Raw genomic sequence first — 24,628 nt, forward strand, 5'->3', positions numbered from 1 at the left:
TCGTGAAAAATAACTATTATTATTTTATTTATATTGTTATTTTTTAGAATATATATATATATACAAATATATATATATATATATGTATTTATATGTATTTATATTTGTATATATATATATATATATATACAAATATAAATAAATATATATATTTGTATATATATATATATATATATACAAATATAAATAAGTAAAAATAGAAATAATATATAAAATAATAAAATCATTGTATACAAATATTTATTTATGAAATTTGCAAATATTAATAAAAATAAAGCACAGTAGAATTTGATATGTCAAAAAAAAAATTTTTAGAATTAAATTCATTTTAATTCATTAGATAATTTATATGATACAATAATAAGAAAAATATAAATATAACAATAAATATAATTTATAATGATTAATAAATAGTAATTTCATTTATATGAATTTTGCAAACTTTATAAGTTTCGTAAAATTATAACGAATAAATATTTTTTAGGTTATTAAATTTTATAAACATAAAAAAATTAGTGATAAGAACTTTTGAAAAACAATAATAACTTTCGAAAATAATATATGCAATTATGAATATATATTACAAATTTTAAAACTGTTACATTGAAATTATAATGAAAATAAAGTTTGTTTTTTAGTGGTTTCTTTTTTCAATCGATTATCAATTCTTACTATAATATATATATTGAGTATATTATTTTATCTAAGTTTTATCTAAGTTCTTAAAAATAATATATAAAAAAACATTAAAAGATAAGATATAATAAAAATATTATAAACTAATTAAAAAAAATTTATTTATTTGTTTATAGCTCTAGAAAAACAATTTATATATCTACATATATAGATAACGAATATATAATCATCATGAATTTTTTTAATAAGATTTTCACATTATAATTTTTTAACATCTAATAGTACAAAGTTTTTTTTAATCTAAAATTAACTTGCAAATCAAACTGATAACAGTTCGATTAATTTCATAAGAATGATCCATACATTTCAATTGCTATTAATAAATCATACATATCGCTGAACGTAGTATAACGCGTTTCTTTCGCGAGTGAAGTACTAAGAAAATTACGAGTGACTGATTGCGTATATTATATTATATTACTAAAATTAGATATATAAATAGAATATTATTAAAAAATTAAATTAAGTTACTTTTTTAAATCTAATTATTTATGGTGATGAAACAATTTTAGAAAATCAGAAAGAATTTAAATTGGGATTATAAAAATTTTATTAATAACTTTATTAATAACTTTATTAATTTTATTAATATAATATTCAAAACTGGTTATTTTTTTATATCGACACAACGATTTTTTTATCATTTTCTTAGAATCGTATATTATATTTAAAACATTTTATGTAAGTATAATGTATTTAAAAAGTACTTATTGTTGTTACTTTCTTTTCATAACAACATTATAATTATAATAACAACAAATAATTAATATACAAATATAAATTATTTTATATTAATTATTATATTTAGTAATATATTATTTACAAAAATAATATACAAATTAAAATTTTTTAATAATGCATAATAAAAAATTATATATATATAGGATGTGACATTTAAATAGAAACAAGTAAATATCTCTGTTTTTGAAAAAAATTTTCAGAATACAATTGCATTATTATAAGAGGAAAATCTGATATTAGAAAATAGTAGAAAAAATTTTGTTTTCAGAATCTTTTTGTAAAATTTCGAGATTATCGATGATATTTTTAATGGAATCTTACAACTGGTTTTTCTATATCCTTATGGAGCAATAAATAAAATTCGACTTATATAACTTATAAAATTCGATTAAAAGATTACTTTTAATCTTGTTTTTGATTATTATATATTTAATCAAAAGAAAATTTAAATTAAATATTGTTGTTATTGAACTATTATTGGCTCATAGATTTCTATTGAAATATTCACGTTAAGATATATATGTCATTGAAAGTAATTAATTTGCATTAACTAAGCATTTATAATGTAAATTAGTAGAATTGAACTGGCTTGCCCGTTATAGGATTTATGCATTATTATTATCTGCATTGTATCCTGTATAATATTTTATATTCATATTATTTTTATTTAAATAATTTTTAGTTTTTATTAAAATTAAAGTAGAAAAACTAGATTTGCGGGTATTTTTCTTATTTATTGTAACTTGAATCTCCTGATGTGGAAATAACATTTTATATGATTATAATGATTTCACTTTAATTTTTGAAAAATGAAAGAAGATATATTATCATATTGTCGACAAATATTTGAAAAAAATCTTTAATGAACTTTTAAAGAAATTGAATTTAAATAGCAAAAAATGTTTTACATAATTGGTATTTTTAGATTATGCATTTAAGATGTAAATTTATGATTATATTATTATATTCAAAATTAAATTTAAATTAATTAATAAAATTTATATAATTCTAATCTAAAATTTAATTTATATAAATCTATCTATATCTATATATCTATATATATATATATAAATTTAATCTATATAATCTAGAGGAACAAACAATTTATTTATATAATATGCTATTATTAAAAAAATTTATTCATCAGTCCACTATGTATGTTTACTAACATATATTTACTAATATCTATCATTAATTGCAATTTTTTTTCAAATAATCTAAGTTCAAATAAATAGATTTGTCATATATATAAATCATATTAGATTGGGTGTAATACATTAGTTTATTCTATATAACAGAATACATTAGATTGTCGCTCAATTTTAATTTAGATAATAGAAGCTTGGTGTGATTGAAAATTGATGAGGATTGATAATAATTTCGTTTGAAAACGAAATTACATAATACAATTCAAATAAACAAATTTTACAATAAATTTTTTTATAGCATCTCATAATTAAAATATATATGTTCATGATAATATATGCATAATACGATATGTAAACTTTGATTCAAATATTCGGATCTTCGATTTTATTTTAAAGAAAAAAATTTGTTCTTAATTTTTTCCAAAAATTAATGTGAAAGTTTAGAAAATTTAATGACTTAATTTATTTTATAACAGATTTTTTGTAAAAAATAATTCTTGAAAATAATATAAGTAAAAATAATAACAAGTAGGAATTTAATTCAATTTAATTTAATTTAATATCTCTTCTAATAAAAAATTTAATTAATTTAATTAATAAAGAATTATGGAACGCTGGGCCCAAAAATGCGCGATTGTCACTGGTGCAGCATCAGGCATAGGAAAAGAAATCACAATCAGTCTTCTGAAGAATAAAATAAACGTACTCGCATTGGACGTGAATACAGAAAAATTATCATTGTTGAATCACGAGTGGATGCAACTCGAAGGGTCCAATAAATTATGTATAATGCGTTGCAATATAAGCAATGAGAAAGATCTAGAAAGAGCTTTCTCATTTATGGAAACTGAATGGAATTCTGGCGTGGATATTATGGTAAACAATGCTGGAGTTATAGAACTTTCACGCATCATTGGTAAGATAATTCACAATAACTGTAATGAAAAAAAAAAGAAACAACATATTTAAATATTTATTCAAAAATGCACAATCAATAATTTTTATTTATTTATTTTTTAATTCATAAATATCAATTATCAATTTTTATTTAATTATTTCTTACGATGAGTTTCAAATACTTTTATACAATAACTAATAACTATTCACCATATTGATATTAAAATATGAAAAATCTTAATACAAATTATTTTCTTTTCTCCTTTCTTTTGCAAATATGGAATAAAATAAGCAGTGAATAGTCGATGATCATATAATAATCGTAATTCGTAATTTAATTAATTTTCAAAATTGATCTCTAAATTAAAATATTCTTCTTATTTTATTTTTTTTTTTAATAAAAAATTGCACTCTGTTTTATTAATAATTTATTCTTCACATTAAATTGCAAGTTTAACTTGAATTTATTTTGATTGAAAATATATTTGCATTTATGAATTTGATATGACTTTAATTATAAAACATAATATGATAATTCAATAGAAAATTTGTTTCAAAAATTATATAATTATATAATGATTGTGATTTGGATCATCGCAAATTCATAGTTTTCAAAATATTAATAAAAAAAATTATTATTATCTACTATATTTGAACTTTATTTACATATTTATCCGTGATAACATTTGCGTCATGCTTATTTACTTATTTACTTATACTTATTTACTGTTTCTATAAATATATCACATCGTGATAACTGACATTCAAAACTATGAATTCATGGCAATCTGGATCACAATCATTATAACTAAAATATAAGTTTTTACTTATTGACAGATCTCATTTGACTTGTTTTAATAATTAAAATAGCTATAAATTTAATGATTAATCATTATTTCTATTATTTCTATATATATATATATATTCATACATATATTACGTATTATATATTATCAAGAGTGATATACTTTCTATATATTCAATAATGATGCACAATGAATGCATAATTATTTTTGACAAATTGTATTTCTGTCAACTAATAATTAATGATACAATAAAAATACTGTGCTTTCAAAAAAGAATTTTAAAGTATTTCCATATAAAAACAATAGCGTTTATAAATAAAATGAAAATTTAATTTATTAAAATCTTCATATATAGAATTCTTGACAAAGTGACCACTTAAATTTTTACAAAATAAATAGTAATTATTAGAAAAAAAAAGAAAAGGAGAAAAATAAATATTTCTAATTTTCATTTCGAGCTTCAAAATCTCAGATTTGACTTTTGTGATTAAAAATTAAGTTTCGATCCATTTCTGTCCTTTATTCAAAACTTTTATCACTAACTTCTTTTTTCATCATCCTATATGAACGATAAAAAGCATAAGGGTTACTTATACTGGAAAAAGAGACTCGTGGAGGGGAGGCTCGTTACCTTTATACGCTGTGTACAGTTGGTCCATAAGGGACGAGACGGGTCGAGAGTATTACGTTTGGAACCTCGTTCGCCTGCTTGTTGGCGCATTTTAAAAAATTCCATAAATTACACTTGCAGAGAGCGACAGGGCGGCATTCGAAAAGCTGTTAAATATTAATGTCCTCGCGACCGCCATGTGCATCAACCGGGCGGTGCGCTCAATGCGCCAACGAAACGTCGAAGGGCATATTTTCAATATCAACAGGTATTGTTACTCGCGAGCCACGTCTTGTTCGTCGATCATTCATCCCCTTGCATTTGAACCTCTTCGCACCCACGCTTTATTTCGTTTGTCTCTTGCAAATTTCTTCAAGTTTACTTTCATGCTTTGTAATTTACTTGTTAGTTATCTACTTGAGATGTTATTTATTTAAAAAAAAATTTTTTTTTTGGATATCAAAATGATTTTCAATATTAATTTTTCAATTTAGTATTATTTGAGTCTTTTGAAATTATTAGAATAATACATCTCAAAATTTTTATAAGATTCGTTACAATTATAATTTTAGAATTTTTACGATTTTTTTACCGTTATTGATAACTAAAATAAATGTTATAATATGTATTTATTTATTTTTTGCATATCGTATATATTTTATACATTTTTGAATATTTAAATTTTTCATAAATACATAAAAAAATCAGTAAAAAATAAACTCGATGGAATATTCTAATTTTCTTTAAATGTCTTTATGTCAATTATATGATACCTTATTCATATATTGAGTTATATAAAATGACATATAACGCAATAAATAATTTAAAGAAAAATAATTTTGCATTTTCTATTTAAAAATTTTTTTAAGAATTCAAAGAATCCTAAAAATTTTAAAATGTTTCGTAAAATCATCATCTTCTTCGAGCGTGAACAAAGAATGTTTCAACATTTGTGACGGTCAAGAGTTTCCAGCTATCATTTCGTTAGCAAACTCGTAAGCTTTATGGAAGCCTTCCATTGGAAGGTTGAACACGGTGAAAAATGTATGTCAGAGGGGGAAAAAAAAGACGCTTGCTAGAGGACCGTATTGTTTGAGAAAACGTTCGGAAATTTCCCTTGTCTCTTTTCCAACAAACTAAAAAAGAAGAAAAATAAAAATAAAAAGTGAGTAAAAAAGAAAAATACGAAAGAGCTGAAGGGGAAAAAAAAGAGGATTGACGCTTTTAAGACCGAAACAAACGTTCTGGCTGTTTGCGCTCGAAGTCGATTTGAATAAAATGCCATCCAAATGGGCGGCCTGTTGAAGAAATTTTTTGTTTCACACGATAGCGTACTGGGACATAAAATTCCGACTACAGTCTTTTCGGAAATCGATGGTTGTAATGGCTGGAACCTGTATCCGGTTTGCAAACGTGCCAATATTACATTAGCGCAGTCAGTAAAACAAGAATTAATAGACATTAAAGCACCGATTCGAATCACTGTAAGTTCGCACGAATTCCATCGAGTTGTAAAGGTTTTGGTCAATTTTTCGAAAAGATGTGTCATTAAAATGCATTAAGAACATTATTTTGGAAATTTTTTTCCATAAATACGATGAAAGGTTGATCATATTTGATATAAGATCATTGAAATTACGAAGAAATAATTTTTCGATAAATTTACTAAGGCTTTTTACGGAATTTTTAATTTTGATTCTGAAAAAAAGTCTCTCTTGTTGATTTTAATGTTCTTTGTTTTTGTTCGCAGAGTATCAATCCAGGTTTGGTTGAAACGGATCTATTCAAACACTTTCCCGAACATGTAACGGACGTTATAAAAAATATGCCGATTCTTAAACCGGAAGATATCGCAAATGCTGTGATCTATGCCCTCAGTATGCGACCTGAAGTGCAAGTAAGTATAGCTAGCAAGCTGTCAAGTTTCGAATAAGCTGAATTGATTGCTAGAGCTTATTGAATGCAAATTGTTATTCAGATGAGGAAAAAGAATATCATGCAATACCGATGGATTTTATAATATATCAAATTTTTTTTTCTTATATCTTGGGATGGAAACAATAAAAATTAAAATTTCGTCCACTGTTAATCAATCATTCGATTATAATAAATTTAAAAAAATATAATAAATTTTTTAGTTTAAACGATTAATAATATCAAAAAGACATTTAGTTAAACAATAAGTAAAGTAATTAATATTTTTCTATGCATTCGGTTTTTTATATATTATTTTATTTCAGAATTTCATAATTTTTTTTTTACGGAGGAAAAATAGAAGAAAATAAAAAAAACTTAATAAATATTTAATTTAATTTTACTTATCAGGTTTAATGTTTAGATAAAAAAAATTATTTTATAATGATTTTAGATTATGATTAAATATATTAAAAAAAATTTTCATAAGTAGAATTTTTTATCATTTTGAATAAATTAAAAATAGCTTATAAAATAAAAAAATTATTTTTTTAATTGAGAAATAAAAAAGTAATTTTAAAATATAATTTAAAACGTATCGTAAAACAAAAAAATGCAATAAAGAAATATTAAAAGCAATAAAATAAATATGTCATATTTATTGAAAAAAAATTTTTAATATCTAAGGAAGAAAATGAAAACAAGTTTTGATCAGTAGTCATTTTTATTTTATAACTAGTTGATCCAAGTCGAATTAAAGTTAAAATAGAAGATTTCTCGTGACTAACAATTAATAATTGGCAAATAAGATCGAGCAATCAATTCTACACAAAGAATGTAACATATAATAAATTTATTGATAAAATTCTAGATTTCCGAGATAACTATTCAACACAGAGACGAAGTTTAATATTTTCAAATTACATTTATAATTTTAATTCAATTAATTAACATAAAATTTTAGTTTATATAAACTTTATATAATCTTGGTAATATATATAATGTCATAATTTATACAATTAATTATGATATTAAAGATGATACATGTATATCTATTCCAACAATCTTTTGAATAAAGTTTTTATCCTCTTATTTTTAACTTGCATCCTACTGAAACAACAAGAAAGTTTTTATTATTTATTGTTACAGCGTATTTCAAAATATGTCTAATATTTTATCTACAATATAACAATGTCACTAGAAAAAAAATTGGATTTTATTACGATTTTTCGTCTGCTATTGATATAACCAAACAAAGCTCAAATTTGAAAAATATTTTAAAACTTATTGATTTATTAGATATGATAATATACGATAGGAGATAATTCTACATATAAAAATAAGCAAATATAATTTTTCTCATTTCGATAATTGTTACAAATAACTAAATAAATTTACTCACTGACGAAAATATTCATTCAATGACGAAAAGAATTTTAACCAATTTTAATTGAAAAGATAATTATTATTCTGATTTTTATTTTTTTTTTTATTTTGATTATGACAATTATACTCCTTATTTAGAAAAAATGAACGGCCGACAATTTAAAAAAAAATATGGAACATCGTAAAAAAAATTTCTCGTTATCACAAATAATACTTGACCTATTCGTAATCAGACCTATTTACAATTCGTGCGAAACGATCGACACTGGTGTAAGCGTTTCATTTCGAAGCCTGATTACGCGCTATTGATTACAAACTGTGAATTGGCGATACGCAGCCGCACCATAATTACAAGGCTCGTGGCTCCTTAGGATTCAATGATTGATGCTATTATTGGACTACGTGATCGGACTCCGTATTAATTCGTGAGCAACAGTTGCTAACTACAAGTCTTCCCCCTTAACCAATGATCGAAGAGGGGGGAGGGTTATCTCTAATTAGCCGTAATTATTATCGAACAGCGAGAAAGGGGGGGACGTTCCAAAGCGCGCAACGGGGGCCCCCTGCCATTAAATATTCCGCATACGTGGCCAAAGCATATTTCTTGCGTTGATTAATGCGCAGGTCCAATATAATTTACGTAATGCGTTCGCTAATAGACCGCGGCTCGCGATTTCGTTAAATACACGGGGGGCGCACTCGAAATTTCGATCGCAATTTATCGCGGACGCGGAGGATGTCAAACGTCCACGCATTAATTGACCGATTCACTGCGAGGCCGGTGAAAATTCAATTTCCGCAGGAACAGGACGGAAGCTAATACTCACCGTTAGTTTTCTTTCCAATTTTTTTTCTTTTTTCTTTTTTTTCTTTTTTTTTTTTTTTGTGAATCGTGAATGTTTTCGAAAGGAAGTCAAACGGGAGTTTCGTAACGTTGTTGAAAATTTAATTTATTGCGTTAACGTGTTCACTGTTGGATCGGTGGATAGTGATCGATGTAGAAGTTTGGGTTAACGGTATCTCTTTCGTTTTGTATATGTATATATATTACATGTATTTGATTTGTTTGACTCTGTGTAGATACAGATATCAATATGTAAATTAAGTCGTTCGATTTTATTTTTATGGAAATTTATAAATGAAATTTATAATTCATTAAGAGTACTTAATTAATTAAGTGATTTCCTTGGCTAAGCAGTTAATATTGTTGTTTATTGAAATTTTTATTTAAGATGAAACTCATTATTTGTATTTATGTAATTAAAATAATATATTATAATAATTTAATGTATGTGTTATGTAATTATTTTAATAATAATAATGAAAATATATAAATAACAACAGGATTAATTATATATTATTCGATTCTTAATATAAAAACAAAAAAAGATAATAATAAAATAGATAATAATAAATATATTAATACGGCCATACATTGTAAAAATTTAAAATAAAAATTTCTCAATGCCATGACGAGTAAGAATATTAATACTGATAATACTAATATATATTTAATTTTTTGAGATAATTAATTAATATTCACAAAATTTTTAAATTTATAACTTAAAAAATATTCTTTTGTAAAGATTTTTAGAATGAAAATCTGAAGTCAGGCACAAAAGATATACTTTTCTTAGATTTTCATAAATGCTTGCATATAGCATCTTTTAAAATATGAAATTTTAATAGTTTTCTCGATATACTTTGGGGTTTTCTATAAAAATGTTAAATGTATCATTTACAGATAATTAAAAGTTTACATTAATATAAAAAATAAAAATATAATGGCAAAGTGTAAAATTAATTCCCATTGGAAAAATGTATAAATAAATTGAATCGACTTGTTAATTATTACTATTTATTAGTAATATATACTATTTATTAATATATTTGATAATAAAAAGTGCAAATGAAAGAGTATAAAAAAAAAAAAAGAACAAAGATTCACTACGAGAAGTCGTAACGCTCGATGAGCTTGGACGTCAATGTACGAATGTACATTTGCTCAACGATGGGATGCACGCAAAGTTTCAACAACCAAGGCAAAAACTCACATTGTGCACAGGTTTACCGTCACCCAAGGTATCTCGGTGCACGAGACAGTTAAGGTGTCAAACAACTTCCAACGAGCTTCGAGTAGTTTAGAATTTCGTTCACAGGATGCTCCCCTTGCACGCTATACTTTTCACGGTTAATAACTTTCCACCTTTTTAGCTGTTTAGTAATCTGTCATAATAAAAATGCGATTTACGAAAAAGTTTTTTATACGCGTAAAGTAAATTTTTTGCATAGGACGTTTAGTTGAACCTTCCGTGTTACGTCAGAAAGTTTGCAAAATTCTGTATTTGACATGAAGTGTTTCTAAAAGGAAAAAAAAATCGATGTTTTTCACTCTTTCTTTCTCTTATCCTCTTGTTATGTATGAAACTTCAATAAAGATTTATTTCAACTGTACATATTGATTTTATAAATAATTCAAAATGTAATTCAAATGCAAATATGAAATCGATGTTATATACGTGTTTGTATAGACGCATATATGTACGTGTATAGATGTTATAATAAAAGCAATTGGAAATCGATTTTTGGTAATTATTTATTTTCCCAGAAAAATAGAAAAATATTCTGACACCTTTATTCTTTCTTCAATTTAGATTTAATTTTCTTCAACACAATTTTGTAATTATGTATAATATTATTATAAAAGAATTTTTTACATCAAATGAAATTTACGATAAAAATTCAAGAATCATTACGTTATAAAGCTTTCTAATTAAATTAGTAAATTTTTTAACGCTTCAAACACTTCATAAACAGAATTGAGAATCAAAGCGAATCCATTATATCGTGACTTGATTAAACTATGCTATTCCCACAAGATGCAAAAAATTTTACGATCGATACGCGATATGGAAATTTTTCGCGGCCTTGCGAAATTCCTGTTAAATTTTATAGACCTCCTGTGATTCTTTCACCGTTACATCAACGATATTTCCAATCATCGATCTTTTTTATTATTAAAAAAAGGGGGGGGGAGAATCGATGAACAATTTCTATTTTTCCAATGCCGATCGTTGTATCTCCATTCCAGTCGAAATTCGATAGAAAATTTTATTAGATTCAAATTAGTATAAAATCAATTACGTAATAAGTCAATTATAATCATACGTAAATATATATAGTCGTAAGAATCTTTCAATTTTATTTTTGTAACAATATATGAATTCACTTGTATCTTGTATACAAAATATAATATAACGCTATACAATTCTGCCATCTTGAAAATACAAATAACGACGGTAAATGTTATGAGAGAGCATGTTCTAATTGCTTTCATAACATAGTTGTTTGTAGACAATGAGAGCAAAATACAGGTAAAAAAACTAGAAAAGATTTGAGACTTTAAGTTCTATGTAGGATTATCAAAATATTTTCGATAGTTACTTAAAAAATGGATTTTATCTTTAATATTTGAACATGTAGAATATTTACAATAATATTTTTCTATGTAATGTAATATTGCTTGACTTTAATTAAATAAAAAGTGATTTTTATTTTGCATATAATATATGTACATATATTTATGTGCATTAGTACGCAATTTATCAATTATCATGGCGGCCGGCATTCAAAATATACGTATAACGTGTGAGATAATTACTCACTTTATATCTATTTATAGAGCTTGCGCATCCAACAAAAAGGATCAAGATATTTCAAACGCATTAAAATCTATGAGGAAGTAACTTTTTAATTAATTTATTCATTATGCTGGCACATGAATTTATTTATGAAAGCAAATAAATAAAATAACGATCTCATACTGACTTATACGTTGTCACGAGCATAATATATATAAATAAAAATTCATAATGTAATAGTGCCAATTTTTTGCAAGAACATATTGAAAATTAAAATTAAACGACGGTTACACATATAAAAAAAAATTGTTTTAAGTATTGATTTCTACAATATAATATATTCAAAAATCATCGAAATCGAAGATATTTACTTTAATTTTTTTAAATACAATATTGTTTCGAAATAAGCAACAGTCGTCTGGTCTAACATAAATTCAACATCACTTATCTTCACTTTTTTGTTTAAAGTCGTCAATCAGTTGTCAAAGTAAGAGATTCGAAAACGAATAAAAGATCCATGAAAGTCATAAATGTTTACATTAATTCTTTTAATGACAAAATGGATAATATTCTATTCTTTTCTAAAGATTGATATCATTGCTCGGTTGATCATTTTATAATTTAGCGCTATTTCGTGTCTCTCGCTTGTTTTTCGTACGTTTTTTCACTTCTCCTATCTAAAAATAAATCTGAATAATATATTTGATCCATAAAAGTAATTACGACTTGTTTATTTCGAATGATCTATATCAATGACTATATCAATACTGTAATTACTGAATTTAAAACACGAAATGGCCAACAATAATGTAGGAAAATAAAAAAGTGGAGAAACGACATTGCACGTTACTATATTATGATTTCATTGAACGAATAATAAAAAAAAATCTCAATAAAAAAAAGAAAACTTTTATCCCAGAATTACGCGATACAATAACTACAATCGATTTCATACTATCCTATTCTCCAATCTTACTACTAGTTATTTCTTCTCATATACTGGTTATTTTACTATATACATGTATCTTCGCATGTCATTATCGAAGTATTGACGAAATGAGGAATGATAAAAAAAAGAAAAATTTTGAAATAACATTGTATCGTCACACTAGTTCTCATTGCTCTATCGGGTAAGGGTAATTATTGCTGACAATATATTAAATTAATTCATATATTTATTTTTCAATCTATTCCATTGATTACTTTCCACCTCTAGGAAAAAAACACCAATATTTTGCCAAATAATTTGGCGATGTGAAAAATTGGGAAAAAATGAGGACGAGAGTCGCAAGAAATCGGATACTGCGCTAAAGAATGATAAAAATGATCGATAAAGTCGTCTTATCCTGCGGCCGTCGCGGATCCGGCATTTAGGAATTTATATTAAAATATGTAAATTTATCGATGCGGGCATATTTGAAAACAGATAAATTATGCCGGCCATGTATCGCGTTCCCATGGTAAAATATATCGACGCCGGGGACGCGCAGCGTGGGGGGGGCCAACGGAACCGGAGTTCCTTGCATAACGGCACGTTCTGTCGTCCGGCAGAAATACAATTTATGACGATCATTGTGTAACGATCATAAATTATCTTGTTATTTACGTTCCCGTCCACTGCTGATTTTCTCGTCTCTCGTATTTCTTTCGCCATTTTTGTGTCATCCGCGATTCATCGATCTCGAAAATTAGTCGATTTTCGATCGAAAAGCGCGTCAAGGTCGGTTATTAAACGATTATTGAGAGACGTTAGTTAATTGTTGTTTGATTTCCTTCGATTTTGTAACTAATTTATTTTTAATTTGTTTGAAATTTCACTCTAGTGATGGGATTAAGTTATAAGAATGTGCTTATCTTCTATTCAATATGCTTGTAAATCTAAATCAAATTCAACTCAAGAATATTATTAGTAAGGTATAATGAATATATGTAATAATTGAATTATGAAAAGCAAAAAATATATTTTATTGAATTCTTATAACAAATTTAAAAAAATTATATAAAATTATGAATAGTAAACAGAATTTCTATAATTTTCCATTTGTTACTCTTTAAAAATAACATTTAGTTACCAATACAATTTCATTAAAAACGGAAAAATATAATATTCTGAAAAAAGTCCTAAAAGATGTATATGTCATTTTTTAATGTAAATTAACGATTAAATCAATGCATGAAAATTATGCAAAATAATTTTCAAAGACTGCTAAAAAAATTGATTTTAAACGAGCGAAGAATTTCTAATAAAATCATATTTTTTCAACATGTATATAATCCTACCATTATCCAATTCCAGAAAGATACAATCCAATCTCATTCGTAACTATTCGAAATGCATTTTTCCTGTTATTTCCAATTGTTTCTGTTTGACGTACTTTCCAGGGAACAAAAACAAATACCGATGTTTAATTTTTCTGTAACATGAAACGCGACAGCGAGCACTGTCACGAAGTGATGCGACGATTTCCTGATGACGAGGGAGAAAAAAAGGTATAAGTTATTGCATTACAGTGGAGAAAGAGAGAGAAAGAGAGAGAGAGAGAGAGATTCAGTTATCGTAAAATAAATTAAAGTCTGTAGAGGTTGGTTAGTTTACCAAAACCAAGTAAACGTATCTCGAGGGTAACAGGTAAGCTCGAGATGCGTGCAAGATTCGTATCATCCGATTTGCTAGACGATGTTTTTTGCTAACTCGAAGACTTTAATTCTTGATAAATGTTAAAAGCTTTTAAGCCGTTTCTTATTTACGCTTTACCATCCTCCGGCTTTAGAAATATCTTCAATGTTTTTGTAAACATTCTTCTGAATGTTTTACATTTTCGAAAAGGAATATCCCTATAATTTGATCATTTATCCTGAAGTCCAAGCAACTCACTAAGGATATATAATATAAATGGTTATTCTTGTTGTAAATTTCTTGTTTAGATTACTTGTGTGATAACCGAACGCGACGAATGGCAAACAGACAAGTCTCGAGAAGGCTCTTTAACTTAACGTTAACTAGGTTCGTTGCTTAATAACTAGGATACACGGTGAATTCTAAATACCGTGCATTATCAAACTCTAAAGTGGAACTTTCTGAAAATTCTAGAGGTTTAGTTCGTAGACTTCCTGAAATAACCACTGACGATTTCATCCCGAGGAGGATTCTAATCCACGTGGTGTGGTGGAAATAAAAGGAAATAGGAAATGCGTTTCATTCTTGGATTCTCTTTTATCTGTCCAGAGACACGAATATACAATTCGATAACTTATAAAAGTTTATATTTTTTAAATGTATATGATATAAGAGGACAATTATCAGAGATCAATATTTTTGAGATGCCAATATTTAATTCATATCGAGCATAAAAATTAGTATTCATTTTATTAAAAAATAAAGAATTTGTACATTACACAACGGAAATGTAATTGTAAATTCAATTATGTATATTATATAGTATTGTTTTGTTAAATGTGTTCATAAATTTTTTATTTTGATTTTTGGAATATAGATTTTCTTGCTAATTAGTTAAATTTGATCCGATTTAATTATAAATTAGATAAAAACAAGATTGCTTATTTCACGTCAACAATGTTTTTGATCGATCGATTGATTTTAAAATTAATATTTTAAAAATAAACGATCGATTCTTAATTAATCTTTTGTAATTTCTTTTCCTAATTAATTTTCAATATATTCTTATAAGAATAATAAAACATATAAAAAATTTCATACGTTTTCAATATGGTTTTTTCATAAAATTTTCAATTACAAAAACATATTACAAAAATATATTATATTTGTACTATACCAATATTATACTAATTGAAATTAATTGCATAAAGGAAATAATAAATGAAAACCATTAGGAAAAATTCGTTTATTGATTTTCCATTTTTAATATTATTTAATAAAAATAGATCCTTTAACATATTAAAATTAGTAAAATGAAAAACTTCCAAAAAATTCCAAACTATAATGATTTAAATCATAAATAGACATAATAAACGATAAACGACGAATCCAAATGTGATCTTCATTTATTAGCATTTACATACTATTTAATTAAGTTAAAGTACAATAGATTTCGCATCATTTAAGATAATATCTAACTTTATACTAAAAATTGATACTAAAAATGAAATGCAAACTTAATAAAAGAAAAAAAGCATCATTGGAACGTAATTACCGTAAATTTTCGATTGCATTGGTTAAATTTCCCCACAACTCTTCACTCGAATGTTGAAATTTCTGAAACGATTAAATGTAGGGAACCAGCGATATCGAGGTAATGGCATGTCAGTTTTTCGCGACAAGTTTTGACCGATAATTGGACTCGCTTTCAGAAATCGACGTAAACGAACGCGAGAAACATGTTGAGTTGGCGAACTGAAATTAATTGCACCTAACGAAACACGTTTCGTTCGTATTTATAATACCGCCTCTGTGTGTATACTACTCTATTATCGAGTTGTAAGTTTCCGCAGATTCCGCGAATTCCTCAATTTGCAAGAACCACCTTCCCTTCTCGGGGACAAACATACCGATTTAAGTTCCTTAAATGCGTTCGTAACTGTTTCTGACAGCCAACGCTCAACCCTCCCGCCCCTCCCCCCCTCTTCATGCTACTGTTGTTTGACCGCGTTTCATCTCTCGGTTCTCCGACAGTCGTAAGTCTCAAAAGGTTTTCAAGCAAACTTGTTGAAACTCTTTAGGCAATTAACGAATGCAAGAGTTTAACGTTTCATAAAATTGAAATGGATTATTTTAGAATTGTCGACAATTCATTTCATCTATTATATAGGAATTATTTCAATTTAAATACAAACACTCGTCAAAGACCTTGTCATCTTTTCATTTTGTTGAACTATATCTTTTTAACATTCGTATATTTTTTTTCTTTCTTTTAATTTATTCTCTCTTTTTAAATAAGTCATCTTACATACATACTTTTGAGTACAACGTGTAAATCATCAGTAAATGTATATTTATATTTTCAAAATCAATATATTCTCTATTATAAATTTTCAATATGACAAGTATTTCTATCTCATCAATAATTTACTTTAAATATTTGTTTTCTTTTTTTTTAGATGATTAATTAAGCATTTATTAGGGAATTAACTAATATAAAAATGTAACAAAATAACATAAATCTATAAATATATATATATGTTGGAAGTTTATCAATTTTTATAAATTATATTATCTATGTATTATTATATAAATTTATTAATAAATTTATTCGTTAAAAATTTTGAAAGATTAATTTTAGAAACAAATCTAAAAATTGGCATACAAAAATATCGGTTAAGTCTTATTTGTTACATTATTAAACTATTGAAGTTATGTTAATCAGCGAAACGGAAATAGAGATAATTGTCTTGCTTCGTCTAATGCAAATTTAAATTGCATATATTATATATCTACGTTATATATCTAAAAAGTAAAATTCAACTGACAATTTTATATAATTTATATTTATTTTTATGTTTGTTTTGATCTTTAAAATCAAAAATGTTTTACAAACATATTAACATTTTATATAATAATTTATGATTTATCTAATTTGAAGCAAAAATATATGTATACTGTAATTGATCAATTGATTAATTGATGAATCGTCAATCAAATCATAAATATCACGGTGTCAGCGTTTAAAAAGTAACCAAAAATCCTGATCCCCTTGGTAATATATTTGTTAGGATGAATATACAGATGTGAGACTAAATTTGTCAAATAAATCGTAAAACTATAACGTGTAGATATACGTGTTTCTCTTCCTTTATGACGATTTGTGTATCCAATGTTTATTTTCTCTTTTTTTATTTATTTTTTTCAAGTTTGCAGTGACATCAGTGTTTATATTGGATATATTTCGTCAGTGATCGATATCGTTTCCTGTGTAACAGATAGATCATTATGGATTCTATTTCGTTCGTCAAAGCATTTTAGATTAATACGTTTTTCAAATAAATAAATATACAAAAAATATTGAAGAGTTAGGTAAATAAACAATTAAATTAATTTAAAAATAATTTTTCAACTGCGACAGAAAATCTTGCATAATCTTGCGAGATTTCTTTCTTTTTCACGTGACAGAGAAATAAAATTAATTCGAAGAAATAAAATTAATATTAATTAATTAATTCTTAAAATTTCAACGTATTTTCGTTTTTTAAAATATAATCTTTCAATTGATAAGGCAAAATTTTAAATATATACGATATGTTCAGATTTTAATTCTCTATCATTTTATCGTAAAAAATATTTTCAAATGGAATTTGAAATATTGAAAGATATTATAAATTTTGAAAGTTGATTCTCTTAAAGAGTTCATTTATCAAAAAAAAATTCCAATTATCTAATTGATTATTCTATACATTCATACAGATTTCCATTAAAATCAAAATTTTCGAATTAGATATATTCTTTTTAATGATGTACAAAATATTTTGTAACTAAATGTATCCACGATCAATGATAATGATCAAACGCGAACAATTATCGTTTGTATTTGTTTTTCACATCACATTTCCAATATAGCTATCCATCTCTATATACATAAAATATTACTATCTTTCATATTGTAAATTTTCTTTCATTATAAAAATTTTATTTCATTATAAAAAAACTTTAATAAAGTTCAACATCATATTTATTTACCGACTGAAAAACCATTCGTTTGCATTAGGCTATCCGCCATTATTTGCTATTTACGAGCATGTCCCGACTATATTTCCTCGCGTTCAGCCCAATTTCTGCCGCGTTCCCCTTTGAAAATGGTGCCCGCGCAAAGTGCAGCGCCATAGCAAATTGGATTAGCGTTACTACTCCATCGTGCCTCTACCCTCTCGTTCCTCTTCACCCTTGTGAAACCTCATTCCATCCTTTCCATGGACCGCATCGAGCACCGTGCATTCAGTGGCTTCGCTGCGGCGCACCGACCTCGTTCGCCACTCGCACGTCTAAGAATCTGTTGCAGTTGGACACGCCGAGCGATTTGTGGCTACCGTTGGCATTTTCTCGTTGGTCGAGATTCGCGTGGACACGTTTAACACTTAAGGCTTGAAATAGGAAGATGAAATTAGATAGAAGAATTGGGAAGAGTTGGAAATTATAATGCAAAAATATTTACACGCTATTATTTATCGTGAATTATATTAATTAATTAGGTTTAAGCGTTATATTTCATACTATATTTCAAATAAATTCATGTAATATCGTATAATGTTTATTATTCAATCATTTGATAGTTTTATGTATCTGTAAAAATTTAATACTGCGAAAATGGAATATAGAAAGTTTGATAAGAAAAATTTATTTCGAAAAATAGAAACAGATAATTTTATGTAGCCATTAGACTTGTGCTATTAAAATTTAATTTTTGATATAAAGACACATATGATGTAAATATTCCAATATAATTATAAATAATATAATATAAATATATAATATCGTGATATTGAAATTAAAAAGTTTTCAAAAATTAATGATAATCAATTTGACTAAAAAATATATATACGTACATAATAATATACGTACAAAAAAAAACAAAAAAAAAGATAATCATGATATTTAACTTTGAATATTATAATGTTTAATTTCCAACAAATGATAAAGATGGATAGAAAGATTAAAAGAAATAAAAAGAAATTAAAAATAGAGTTAATTATCAATTTTAATTCTCTTCTTCATTCAATAATTCAAATATAATATTGTCTGATTGCAATGAATAATAATAGCATAAAATATTACATTCCAATCATAACGATATCGATACGATATCATTTATTAATCTCTTCACTTTGCGAAGAGATTAATGCGATATCTAATTCATCGCGCAAAACCAAATATCGTTTATTCCATAGAAGTGATTCCATACTAGTTAATTAATTCATACATGTTATTACAAATATCGTTTTCGCTTCAATTTCGTATATTTCTGATTTACGAATAAAGACTTCAAAATTAGATCTGATTTCGAAATGTCTCGAAGAGAGGCGAAGCGAGAGAAAACCAATGATGGAGACTGCAGAAAGGGGCTTTGAGCTCAAATCGAAAAGGAGGTCACGAAAAGGATTTAGACAAGGTTGGCTGAAGATAACGATAGGTTCGTTAGCGGAACATTGGCAGTGCAAATATGCACACTTTAACCGGTACGTACGCCAATGTAGTGTCAGATTTGAAATAATTTGCGGTTTGGTGCATGTAATGCGACCAAAATTTGTGTTTTCTCTTTCCATTCTGGAAATAATTTGATTTGAGTTCCTTTTATGTTCCAATTATAGTTATTTTTATTTTCTAATTACATTTTAAAATAGAAGTTTTAATCTATGTGAAATATATAATGTTTGAATTTATGTTTCATTTTAAATTACGTGAAATATATGTCATTTTGAAAGATGAGAAAACAAGAATGAGAAAATTTGGAGATATTTTTATTAAAATTTTCTATAACTATAATTTTCAGATTTAAGATAAAATGTGCTTGATAAGATTAATTGCTTAATAATTTATTAAAATTGTTTACAACTGCAATTTCGAAATTTAAATTTGAATTATTACGTTTTGTGAATTATAGTGATTTTGATAAGATAAGACGATTGACTGTTTTGAGATTTCTTTTTTATTATCATAATAAAATATTTTTTTCGATTAAAATAAAAAATTTTATTTTTTTTTATAATATTTTACAAAATTTGAATATTAAAATAATTGAAATATATTTAATATAACATAAATAAATTTCATTGAAAAAAATTAATATGATTTATTCCATAAGAAATCTTTCATAAGTTTGGAATTTTTATTATAATACGTCTTTTATGATATAAGATTTAATATTGATGTTAATATAATTTCAACATTAGATTTTAGAAAAATTTACAAGAAATTTTAATAATTTTAATTTGTATTTTTTTTTTTATAAAAATTTCTTGAAATTCTAAGCATTAAATATATAGATAGTCGCTTAAAATTATAAAATTTATTACTATGTTCACATTAAAATTGTTCAACTATAATTTCAAGAGTTAAATATCTAATAATTATATCCTTAGAAGCCCAAGCTAAATTAAAAATCTGAATCAAAAATCTAAAATGAAAATCGAAACTCGAAGCAATGTCCCAATTTCCATTCGAGATTTCCTCCATATCTCTATCCGCCATAAAAATCTTAAGAGACCAGTCTGAAAATTGCCGTATACAGATAACGGTTGGTTGCCGGCAGAATGAATAGAAATATGTCGCGGATAAGTTTGCCCGCGGCTTACTACCGACTAAACTTAAGGAATAACTTTTCATCTTTTTTTTCCTTTTCTTCTTCTTCTTCTTTTTTTTCCTTTCTTTTTTTCTTTTTTTCTTTTTTTTTTTCGTTTTTTTTAATCGTGCTCACACGATGCCCCGAAGGCACTTGTTCCCCATCTTTATGCTTCATGCGATAGAACCTTAATACAACACGCGCATGCAAAGGATAGTGGTGTAGATGCAGGTGGGCAGACCGCGTATTCCGCTCACCCACTTGGGTAATACGATTTAAACCAACCGCGTTATCTTACCATCCCCGAAATCACCCCCTTGGATCTTCCACCGACGTTTTGCCTTGCTACGTGCACCTCTTTGGACTATCCCTTAAACTTAATCCGTAGTTGCGAAATTGTGAGCTGGCCAACTCGTACTTACCTCCCTTGTGAACTACACCCGCGAATTTAATCGCGCGTTGCGTTCGCTGCGACTTTGAAATCTATTTGATGATAGATGATAGAAAAATCGATTGGCTCTTCTTTTCATTTTCTTTTCTTTTTTTTTTTTTTTAATTTTTTATTATCATACATTTTTTTTGACATTTGGTCAGTACATTTTGAAGGTTAGTTAAGTAAAAACAGACTTGATTCGGAAAAAAAAGAAATTTGAATGAATAATGAATAATGAATAAATATTAAATTAAAAAAATCATATATTTTAGAAGGAGAAATACTGCTGTATATTTGAGATATCAATTTAATACGAATATAAAATTATTGTTGGAAACAAATAAGATTATATAAAATTATAGGAAAAATAATAAATTATTATATTTTATATGTTTCGAATAACATTAAAAAATAGAAAGAATGTAAAATTTTTGTTTAATTTAAAACAATTTTCTTTTGCATAATATAAAAATAATATTAGATAAATATTAATTTTCAAAATTATTTATAATAATTACAAATATAATTTCTAATTATAATCAATCAATCATATATTTGCATATATCCCCATTTCGCATATGAATTGCATTTTTCTATGTTCAGATTAAATACTAAGAGTTTTAATTCCATTTTAAGTAATTTCGATAAATTAATTAAATTATGTTTTTTAAATTTTTTCAAATCATATACTCTTGGAACTGAGACTTTATGTTTGTATAAAAATCAGAATTATGTAATTAATAAAGCATTACAATGTACATTATACATAATAAAAAAAAATAAATAAATACTAAAAATTTTTGTAATCAAATTTTCTATAAATATAATTTTTATAACGATAAACTATGTATGTTTCTATAAAAATATTCTATAAAATTTTTCTGTGATATATTTTTATGAAAAATAAACACAGCTATCTTTTAGAAATAAATATAATTATATCGTTAGAGTTAATTTCATTCGATTTAATACTTTTATTAGTTTTAATAAGTGAAAAAAACAAATCTATCTAATAGTAATAATAAATTTTGATTTAGATTGTAGAAATCTGTTAGCAATTGTAAATACCATTATTGTAAATTCCTCGTTGTTTACCAAAGCAACAATTTAAAAGATTTTCAACATTTATTGATGCTAACCAACAACCGCTCAATCAATTTACAAACATTTACCGTGCATTAATATTCCACTTCAAACATAACTTCATTGTTTTTTCCTTGCAGTTTGCGTATTGTACGTGAAATTAAAATCACATCGTACTTTCCACGCGATACGCAAGTGAAAAATGTTTGCAAACAAGTTTTAATAGTACATTAACAAACTCCACAGGGATCCGGCGCGCGATACGCACATGCCCGCTTCGATTTTCCTTTTCGTGATGCGAATAGTCGGCCTCTGCCTCGAATTCTATCGATAAATTCGACGCGGTGCGAGCCACATTGAAAATTCCTCAGGATTTCTCCCGGTTATCTCGGCTGGTATGTTCGAGCGGAGAAGTTTATGGGATGAGGGGGGAAGAAACGAGGGGGTAAGTCTAACCCGCGAGAAAGATAAGCGTTATTTATCTTACATTTGCAAGGAAAAACTTCCATGGACGGCTATTCTTCTTTTTGACGAACGGGCGGAAAATAGCAGACGGAGAAATCCTTTCCAGGTGCAAGCCCGTGGCTGTCATTAAAAAGAAACGTTTATCTACCATTTATCAGCTGTCGTGGTAACATTTGCCACCCTGGAAACCAATTCTTGATCCCATCCCGTGGAAATTCACCTTAATGACCCCTTTCTCGTACTGAGCTTGAGAAACGAGTTTCAATCCTGAAAGTGATGATTCGTTACAATGTCAAGATCCTTAGACGTTTTCTTTATAAATTAAATTGTTCGTTAAGTACTTTTCTTTTTATTTAATATATTTGATATTGTTAATTTTTCTAGAAAATTATAATGTAACGAATATAATTTAATATCAAATTTAATTGTTTTTATATGAATTTCAAAAAATTCAATATAATGCGTAATAATTAGTGATATAATTAGTGACATTAATTCTTCGAGGTATAAAATTTTGGAATAGGGAGTTTCGAGTTGCAAGAAATTTTATTTTAATAAAATAAAATCATTTCAATTGTTAAAGAGCAAAACTAAAAAATAAATTATTTAAATATTTAATATGAAATGATATTATCCCGTTACATTAGTTATTTCAATTTTTCATGTTCGGAAATATTCCGCTATCATCAGATTTTTAATATCAAATTGTTAAAAAGTTGAGATATTTTTTAACCCCAATATTTTTTAATCGCGCAATATTTCGAAAGAGAAAAGAGTCACATTAAAAGAATAAACAATTTCATTGATGTGAAAAATTTAAATTGGCAATTATCGACACAATAAATAAATCAGTTGTTAATAACAATCAATTAAAGATTTTAATCGTAACACTTTTAATTTGCTTCACCATGGACAAGATATATTGAAATTATCGAATAAAACTCAGATTAATATTATCTTTAACAAAGCTGTAAACCTTAAAAATTTTATTAAGAATTAAATCATTTCATTTTCCGCATAATTACATCTGCATAATCCAAAAATAAATCCGTAAATTATTACAGCCTCGACAATATTCGACGAAATCAATACGTTCGAACACGAGAATTATTTAAAACGAATCGATCAACCGAATAGCACTCGTAACAATTCTCGTCGCGATGATTACCCTTTTAAGTAATATCTGTCCCGTGTCAAAGCGGTCGCGACAGTGGAGGTTTAGTGAAATTCTTAGACGACAGCTATTTGCGAGGATTACTCTTCCATGATTCATGAGCGTCGAACGTGAGAAATGTCCGTCGTTCTTATCCACCGCGCCATTTCCCGCGCCCGTGCTTTTTCTTCAACTCTCACCCTTCTCCGTCCCTTTCCTCCTCCCCCTCCCAACCAACCAACCGTCTTCTCGCGTTACCCTCAATTTACAACGAGAATCGCGATTCTTGTCGTCTAGCATCGGTCTGGCATTAATCCACGAGTCTTTATTCCCTATCATGCTACTAAATACGCCAATTCAATGTCGGTTCCAAGCTTATTATTTATTTTTCTCGCATTTACGAGACAACT

General features: G+C 26.3%; 1 protein-coding gene across 3 annotated transcripts in view; it reads left to right on the plus strand.

The window, feature by feature from the left end:
- Positions 1-1,023: 1,023 nt before the first annotated feature.
- The window catches only part of LOC107999815 (farnesol dehydrogenase-like), a 42,553-nt gene continuing 18,948 nt past the window's right edge, over positions 1,024-24,628 (plus strand). The window contains exons 1-6 of one of the 3 annotated variants that reach the window (XM_062073845.1): positions 1,024-1,377; positions 3,188-3,501; positions 5,040-5,166; positions 6,229-6,382; positions 6,649-6,795; positions 7,962-10,780. In XM_062073845.1, coding sequence (XP_061929829.1) covers positions 3,192-3,501; positions 5,040-5,166; positions 6,229-6,382; positions 6,649-6,795; positions 7,962-7,982 — 759 coding nt within the window. In that variant the 5' untranslated portion in view covers positions 1,024-1,377; positions 3,188-3,191 and the 3' untranslated portion in view covers positions 7,983-10,780. Of the gene's footprint in view, positions 1,378-3,187; positions 3,502-5,039; positions 5,167-6,228; positions 6,383-6,648; positions 6,796-7,683; positions 7,905-7,961; positions 10,781-24,628 lie in introns of those variants that run through there. The other 2 variants (XM_017059843.3, XM_062073851.1) reach the window with 2 other exon arrangements.

The sequence above is a fragment of the Apis cerana genome, linkage group LG1 (assembly GCF_029169275.1).
Source record: "Apis cerana isolate GH-2021 linkage group LG1, AcerK_1.0, whole genome shotgun sequence".
Lineage (NCBI taxonomy): Eukaryota > Metazoa > Arthropoda > Insecta > Hymenoptera > Apidae > Apis > Apis cerana.